The 9,160-nt window shown below is 41.1% G+C and overlaps 1 protein-coding gene across 1 annotated transcript in view; it reads left to right on the top strand.

Moving 5' to 3' along the window:
* Positions 1–163: 163 nt before the first annotated feature.
* Positions 164–9,160, top strand: part of dctd (dCMP deaminase) — a 26,534-nt gene continuing 17,537 nt past the window's right edge. Inside the window, exons 1-2 of the mRNA XM_020623403.1 lie at positions 164–330; positions 5,346–5,445. Of these exons, the coding sequence (XP_020479059.1) occupies positions 287–330; positions 5,346–5,445 (144 nt within the window). The 5' untranslated portion in view covers positions 164–286. The remainder of the gene's footprint in view (positions 331–5,345; positions 5,446–9,160) is intronic.

The following is a 9,160-nucleotide window of genomic DNA, read 5'->3' on the forward strand; positions in this document are numbered from 1 at the left end:
TTTTTTTTCCACCATTAAAAAGAAATTATTTTTCTACCGCAATATTTTTTTTCTACCTTAAACATCACCGTATTTTTTTTTACCTAAAACATCACCAATTTTTTTTTTTCAGGGGGGTTCCTAGGGGGCTCTGTAGTAATGCACCATTTCGTTGTTTGCATAAACGAGAGGAAGAAGAAGAAGAAGAGGAAGAGAAAAAAAAAGTAAAAGAAGAAGAGAAATAGGCCTATTGTGTACAACAAGCGTTGTCAGTCCAGAGAACAGTAGAAAAGTTATTTGGAAAGTTATGGAGCAAACTCAGCAGCAGCAGATGTTTGGTCATCTAAACGGGTAAGCCGCTTTTTTTTTTGTTTTGTGAACATTCCACACGAGAAACACAAACACCGACTAATGGAAGCTGGTGGCGTAACCTTACTGTCTGTCCACATGTGCGCAGTGTTACTTTTGCGTTGCAGTTTCTCATATTTAACCAGGCTAAGTAAATGTGTAGCTTTTTTAAAAATTCCGTCACTGTTTGAGTTTAAGACATAAAAATAAGTATCCTCTTTTGCGCAGAACACTGTTGCACAACTATCTCGTGAAACTGTATGAACGAAGCATTAGGGTTTATGTTCTGACTGACAGTGTACACTTTGGCAGCGGGGATGAAGAATTTTACTCCTGGAGTAAAAGTAGCATGGCACTGTGTAAAATACTTTGTTAAAATTAATATTAGACTACAGAAGCATTACAAGGAAAATGAATGCTAAAGCATTAATAGTAAAAGTACACATTGAAAAAAACATTGTTAAAGATTTATCATAAGCTGTATCGTAATGTTGTTGATCCAAAATAACTACTTAATACACTGCTGGTAATTTAATCCATAACAGCTCATCATTTGTATAGACCTAATTAATGTTTAGTATGTTCAGTATTAAAGAATACAGTGTTTTCCTCTGAAATGTGGGTTTAAATAATTTAGCAGAGAATAGAAATAAGTAACATACCAGTGCTTTGAAATTGTTAATAACAGTCTTTGAGTAAATTAATAATTAGTTACATTCCACCTTTACTTTTGTTAGAGAATTCTTTTATATAACAACAAATTTTACAGGACTGAAATATCAGTTAAGTGATTAATTAGTTGAGAACCGTCTGACAATTTTGTTCATCAAGTAGTTAAATAAAAATGGAGAAACAACAATTGAATGGTTATCATCAGATTTTGTTTGTTTTTTGCCTATATGCAAGACAAAATAAGAAATTACATATTACTTTCAACATTTTTGACTTTGTATAGAACAAATAAATAGATGGTTAAAGGAGGTACAGCACCTGGCTGTATGGTGCGCTGACAGTACCCTGCTCCTTAACACTAACAAGACCAAGGAGCTCACTGAGGGAGAAAGGAGTCACACACGACCCTATCCATATTAACAGAATGGTTGCTGAACACGTCTCCAGCTTCAAATTCCTGGGGACCCACATTTCAGAGGATCTGTCCTGGACCATCAACACCCGCAGCCTAGTTAAGAAGGCTCACCAGCACCTCTTCTTCCTGAGGACACTGAAGAAGAACCACCTGTCTTCAACCATCCTGATGAACTTCTACTGCTTTGCCATCGAGAGCATCCTGACCAGTGTATCACAGTCTGGTATGGAAACTGCTCTGTCTCCGACCGCAAGGCGCTGCAGCAGGTGGTGAGAACTGCCCAATGCATCACAGGGACTCCACTTTCAGCCATTGAGGGTGTCCAAAGGGAACGCTGTCTCTGACGTGCTCACAGCATTCTCAAGGACTCCTCTCAGCCTGCCCCCAAAACAATTTGACGTCCTACCTTCTGGGAGGTGCTTCAGGAGCCTCCGGACCAAAACCAGTAGACTCAGGAACAGCTTCTTCCCCACAGCTGTCTCCTTACTGAACTCTGTCCCCCGTTGACCCCCACTGCCTTCCTCTATACCACTACACACACCTCACCCCTTCTCATCTCTCCTCCCAGAACTAATGCAATACACTTCTGTTACTTGTAACACTGAAGTGATCTGTTAATTTGCACATGCTCTACTCACAGGATACTGCTTTGTTATTCGTTTGCACACTGTTCATATGCAGATACTGTATATTTATTTTTATCTTTGCACTATTTACATCCATTGAACTTTTCACTCATATAACTTATCTTCTTATTCTGCACTGTTTCATTCCATTTCATCCCATTGCTCTAGTGTTCTATAAGCTCAATGTACCTTATCCACTACTGTAATTTAAATCTATAGTCTGTTGTATATTGTACATTACCCTACATATCTTACTGTAAACATCAATTGTAGATACCTATCGGTAAATTAGTTTTGACTGTACATACTGTAGATACTGCACATTCTGCACTGCTGTTATTGTACTTCTGGTTAGACGCTAAACTGTATTTTGTTGCCTTGTACTTGTACATGGGTAATGACAATAAAGGTGAATCTAATCTAATCTAAATAATTGATTGCCAATTACCAATACCTAGTAGTTTTGGTAAGTGGCAACTAAGCCCTTGAGTCATTTCATGTTTTCTGTTGTATTTGTCATCAGTAAATGTAGTCCCTGTTTCACTGCTCATATATGATATTTACTGTATGCCTACAACCGGTAGTTCCACTGTCCAGAAACAATGATGCTTACTTTAGGTCTTTCAGATGACTCGAGCAGTGCACACTGGCGACATGTAACTCATGTCAAAACACCTGTGCTCATTAGTTTCAATGCGAACCCACTAACTAGCAGTAAACCTATCATCGCGGGTTGACATACGTTGCCACATCAGGATATACTGTCATCCTGTATGCCTAGAATTGACGTAATGTGAGGTGGACTGAATGCGCATTACTCCCAGTGTGTTACAGGTCACATGACATGACATGACACTTAGGTGTGGGAACGTTTTTTGTTTTGTTCAGGGGGTGCTGCCTGGGACACTTACACACACACACACACAAGCATGTAACCATAGTCATGCAAGTGTTTAATTTTTGTCTAAATACAGTTTTTTGGATGCTACATTTGGATTATTTTCTAAAATTGTTTGATTCATTCAGTTAGATTTGTATTAACAACATCAGTGTGATCCTGATTGTGATCTGCATTGTCATTCTCAACATTTGCCTCATCAGAACCAAAGAAAATTCTTAACATGTAACTAACTTGCAGCATGATGAGATGCCTTCGTTGTTTACATCTGAAGACTTGAAGGTGCTCCTCATCCCCATTTTCCCTGAGCCCAGTAGCTCCAACACAAGCAGATGCAGCTGCCTGTAAAAGACCCTGCTGCTGCCTTCTTGTGCAGTGACTGGTTCTGCTGTGGTGCTGTTGCTAACATTAGCTATTGTAACTGCTTCGGCATTAGCAATATAGTTTTTGTCAGCTCCTGATGTGCTGCAAGGACAACAGATGGGACAATTGGTCTGCACCAGGCTGGACAACAGTAGTTTGCATGTAAGCCTTATGCACATAATCATAACAGACACCAGTGTAAAAAAAAAAAAAAAAAAAAAAAAAAAAAAGTCCTCAGAAAATAACTGCAGACTTGGGTGATTTAAATCATAGACTGTGGAGATTACACTGCACTCACCGCACCAGAGAAAATAGACCTGAAGCATAAAACAATGGCAATCTACTCAGACAAGAGCCAGTGAGAATGCAATTGCACACTCAGGAGTCTTCTGGATGGAGACTTCGAAGTGGTGATCAGTACAGGAGTGTTACACAGAGGACTGGACCTAGACAATGTTAGATTGGTGGTTACCCTTCACATGCTAAACACCATGAATGGATGAGTACATCAGGTGGGCAGAGCAGTTCGGCTGGGACATGGGGTAACTGCCATAACCTTCATCAACAACAACAGTTTCATCATGGCACCGCATATGTCTGCCTTTGTAGTGCACTCTCGTGTTTGTTTTTCCTCATTCCATGGATGAGTATATACATCAGGTGGGCAGAGCAGTTCGGCTGGGACATGGGGTAACTGCCATAACCTTCATCAACAACAACAGTTTCATCATGGCACTGCGTATGTCTGCCTTTGTAGTGCACTCTCGTGTTTGTTTTTCCTCATTCTCTCGGTCTTCTACAATCCATCCTATATTACCATCACCAGAGAAGAGCTACTAAATACCAGACAACTCACTCTGAGCACCTTTACTCCAATTTTTGCTAATGCAAAAATCTGTGTGGACATTTTGGTCAGAGGTGTAACAGCTCTCTCTGGGACTGGAAAACACAGTCGTGGGAAGAGTGGGGGCCCTAGTTAAGATACGACAGAGAGGGACCCAGCCTTGAGACTCCCTGATCACTTCATGGTCCATCTCATTCCAATCTATAACACAGATACTTGAAGCTGTTAAGCCTGTGATCAAGACAGTCAAGAGTTGGACCAAGCAGGCAAAGTCAGAGCTACAGGCCTGCTTTGATTGCACAAACTGGAGTGTATTTAAGGTTGTGTCTACAGACCTGGATGAACTCACTGACAGTGTGACATCATACATAAGCTTTTTTGGGGACATGTGTGTGTGCTTCCACCCTGAAGATCACAATTTCAAAAAGGCACCAGGCCCAGGTGGTTTGACCCTCTCCTCTAAAAAAACAAAAAACCCCAGTGGTTAGAGCCATCGGTGTGAGTTGGTGCCGCAAATGGCTGCCTCGGTTCTGCGCCGGAAACAAATTCATTGTGTGTGTAACATACTTGGCCAAATAAAATGATGATGATGATTGATGATTGATTCTTCTTCTTTTCTGAAAGCTTGTGCTGATCAGCTGGCCCCCATCTTCAACAGATCAGTGGTTCCCATATCTGATGAATAAATGATGTTAATATCAGACCCAATATTGATATAGGATTAGACTTGTCCCATTTCTAGTTGTATAGCCTCGTTTTATGCTCTGGCTTCATCAGAATACTCAGACTGTGATGAGCTCAGATCTGCAAAGTTTTATGAATGACAGAAGAAAAGAAAATATGCCTGTTCTGTATTTATTGCTGTAACGACCAATTAGAATTCTAATCTCAGTCTCTCTAGCTTATAGCTAAATAGCTAGTTATAGAGAGGAAACTGAAAAATAGAAATGTAGTTTAATGCAAAGTAAATTTAACAGCTGTAACCACTAGTTGCATGTGAGGATGTTGGGTTCATCGTCCTGCTGTCATTTACACTAAATCTTGTTTTCAGTGAACAATACACAAGGGGAAAAAATGCATGTTAAATTGCAATCGCAATATTTCTTTTTAAAAAAAATTAAGCCCTACTTAAAAGATTCATTTGCTCTTAAATCACAAAGTATTATACCCTGTCTCTGTCTTTTTGCTGTCTCTCTGTAGCAGTACAACCAGGAAGAGAGAAGACTATCTAGAATGGCCGGAGTACTTTATGGCTGTGGCCTTTCTATCAGCCCAGAGAAGCAAAGACCCAAGCTCACAGGTATATGTAGGCATGGGTACAGAGGACCTGTCTTAAATTGATACCAATTCCTGATTGGTCAGAACTGAAGTACTGATGCTACATTTGGTACTACTGTTGGTATTTTATCATCAATTTTTTTTAATATTCAGTGTTTTTCTTTGTCTGCTTGAACAAACATTTTTCCTGTCTCTGTCTACTAGGGGTGCAAGAAAAACATCGATTCACATAAGAATCATGATTCTTATCTTTTACATTTCTCAATTGGTTTACAAATGCTAAAAATTGATTTTTGTAATAACGTTGAAGTGAAACTCAACCGCGAAGCCAGTGCAGCACATGAACAGCATACAACATGCAGATACAAGAGTTGTGTGGTAATGTTAGTTCATCTTCAGAAAAGGAAGGCATGTTAAGGACTTAATAATGAGCTTTGAAAGACAAGTGTGGAGGATGTGTTAATACTTCATACCCCTCCGCTAACAGATGGACTGTAGCATAGCAGAGTACTGAACTTAAGTAGAGCAGCTCAGCAACATGCACTGCAGTGCTTCAGTGGGGCCAAGAAAAGGCCTAGTTTCAACAAACATGTGCCTGTTTTGGATCACGCTGGCTTTCTCTTGTAGTAATTCTGCAGCAGAGATGCTGTTCTGTGCTGTTGTGCTGCTGCAGATGTAATGTTAACAACAACATGGCTGATTGCTTTAATTTGTTCTTTCCACTCTCTTTACAGCACATGCCAGCAACAAACAGTGGTGGAAGAAGTACTCAGATTGTTTACTGAAGTAAAAGTAGCAGTACCACAATATAAAAATGCTCAAAGTAAAAGTTCTGCATTCAGAATATTACTTAATAGGGTCTACTTAAACCCACCAGTGTTGCGGTTACACAGGTAGAGCATGAGTGATATGTGAGCTAAAACATCATCAGACAAGCAATTTATAACATGACCCAAGTACTTAACTTCATTACAGACAGTTAAAATGTTACCAGATAACTTAAAAAAAGGGAATGCAAGGGTCCTGTCCTCTTTTGTGCGGCATATCATAATAACATTTTCACTCAATCAAAAGCTTTAGACGCATCTAAAAAACACACATACAGTAGAATTTTTACTTTTATATTTACTAACTAGTTCTTTCAAAGCAAAAATACACATATCAGTGCCATGATTGGCTTTAAACCTAAATTGATTATCAGTAGAGCCAATAAGATTATGAAACCTACTCAAGAGAATTTCTTCAACAACTTTAGAAAGTATATTAGCAAGTGCAATGGGTCTATAATTATCTGAGCTGCCCACCTTTCCTGCTTTATCCTTCACCACTGGGACTAAAAGCACTGACATCAAAAAGTCGGGCATAAACCCATGCATAACAAAAGAAGTAAAGCATATAGCTAAAAGAGGTGCCAACCTCAAACTAGCATATTTAAGATGTTCTACAGAAATGCAGTCCATCCCAGTAGACTTATTTGCGAAAGAGTAACAGAATGTGAGTCAAGATGGCACCACTGTGTTTGGCCTGCCGCCTGCTCATCTTATGTGTTTGCTATTTTGGTATACTTGGGGTGGCCTCTGTCTCCCCTACCTTGATATATGATCGCTTGTCCCTCCTATCAATACGTAATTCTATGTTTAGTCGCTCAAACGTTTACTGAAGCTATCAATCCGAGCGACCACCACCACCACTAGCGTCCATACCTTCGTTTCTTCGACGTCTGGATGGCCCCCTCCCGGGCAGACCTTGTTGAAGGCGACGCGGCAGAAGAGCTGGCCTCCGTGTTAGATTGAAGTCCTTTTTAAAGACACCGATATGGACTGACCATATCTTGGAGCATGGTGACTACAACCCTGGCTGGACTGTGGTCCATAGCTACTGCTCCCTTTGACCGGTTGACCCAGATGTCGATTCCCTTCGCCCCTATTGCTGATTGGTGAGGCGACCGGATCGGCGTTGTTCTCAGGCCAACCTCCGCCCAGTGACTCGGGCCGACTCCACGCAGGATAAGCTAAGCCCGCTTCACTTCGCTCTTTTTATATAGCTGATTGGTGAGGCGACCGGATCGCCGTTGTTCTCAGGCCAACATCCGCCCAGTGACTCGGGCCGACTCCACACAGGATAAGCTAAGCCCACTTCACTTCGCTCTTTTTAACGCAAGATCACTTAATAGCAAGACTTTTATTCTTAATGATTTTATTTTCACTCATGACCTCGTTGTGTTCTTTATCACTGAAACAAGGGGATAACAGTCTTTTCTCTGAGCTCCTGCCGGCTGACTATTTGTTTTTTAATACCCTGCATCTTGCTGGCAGAGGGGGTGGTTTGGCCTCTATCTTTAAGCCAGCTCTAAAATGTCGCCTTCTCCCCCCAAGGCCCATTCCAGCTTTGAGCTCCAAACCTTTGTTTTAACACGGCACTGTCCAATTCTAGTTGCAGTTATATATTGTCCGCCTAAATTGAGGGATTTTATAAATTAATTTGGGGAACTTTTGGCAGCTCTTATTCCTCAGTTCGACTGCTTCCTCATTTGTGGAGATTTTAGTATTCATGTCAACTGGCCCTCTGACCAGCTAGCGATTGAGTTTAATGCACTGCTGGATTCTTTTGATCTCACTCAGTCAGTACTATGCCCCACTCATCAACGTGGGGCCACGTTAGACCTCGTTATCTCTCGAGGCCTATCCCTATGTATCAAAGATGTATCAGACTTGGCCATCTCTGATCACTTTGAAGTCCAGGCACCAACAAATGTAATCAGACCTACGGCCCCCTGTCAGCGCCGTAGGATTACCGTATTTTCCGGACTATAAGTCGCACTTTTTTTCATGGTTTGGCTGGTCCTGCGACGTATACTCCGGAGCGACTTATGTATGTTTTTTTTTAAATATTTCCGTAGATTGAAATTTCACATGTTCGTTATTTTCACACTGAGAGCCGCGTGAGGGCACTCTCGGCTTGTGTGTTAACAGACGCATATTCAGCCTGTTGTTCTCCATTTTATTGTTATTAAGATAACTTGCCTTTCAAGATGAAATGTATGTTCTTGGTCTCTGATTTTATGAAATATATTTCCCCCAAAAAGTGCGACTTATAGTCCAGTGCGACTTATATATGTTTTTTTTCTTCTTCATTATGCATTTTTTGGCTGGTGCGACGTATACTCAGGAGCGACTTATAGTCCGGAAAATACGGTATTACTTCCTCAGCTATCTTGGGTTTCATGGATGCCTTTTTAGCCTCCGAGTTTTATCTGTCAGAAGCCCAAAACCCTCCTGCATGTTCGGATGCCTTCCTTTCTTCCCTGAACTCTACCTGTGCCCGGATTATGGACTCTGTCGCTCCTTTTAGGAGGAGGAGGGCAAGAAACACCCCGGACCCTTAGATGAACGATACCACCCGTGCCCTGCGGAGACGCTGCATGCAGGTGGAACGTAAATAGAAGAAGGATGGCCTGCACATCTCCCTAGACTGCTTAAGAGACAGCCTCCCCTCATACCAGGAGATTATAAAAGACGCTAAAATTCAATATTTATCGAACGTTATTTTGAATAATAGCCAGCATCCAAGAGTCCTTTTTAAAACCGTTGATTCCGTTATCAATCCTGCTGGCACTGTGCCCATTGAGGGATCAGTTCTGCGCTGTAATGAATTTCAGAGATATTTTACTGATAAAGTTGGGACCATCAGGCAAAATATTCTTAAACCCCCACCGTATGCACCACCTTATCTCACTT

The sequence above is a fragment of the Monopterus albus genome, unplaced genomic scaffold, assembly GCF_001952655.1.
Source record: "Monopterus albus unplaced genomic scaffold, M_albus_1.0 scaffold298.1, whole genome shotgun sequence".
NCBI lineage: Eukaryota > Metazoa > Chordata > Actinopteri > Synbranchiformes > Synbranchidae > Monopterus > Monopterus albus.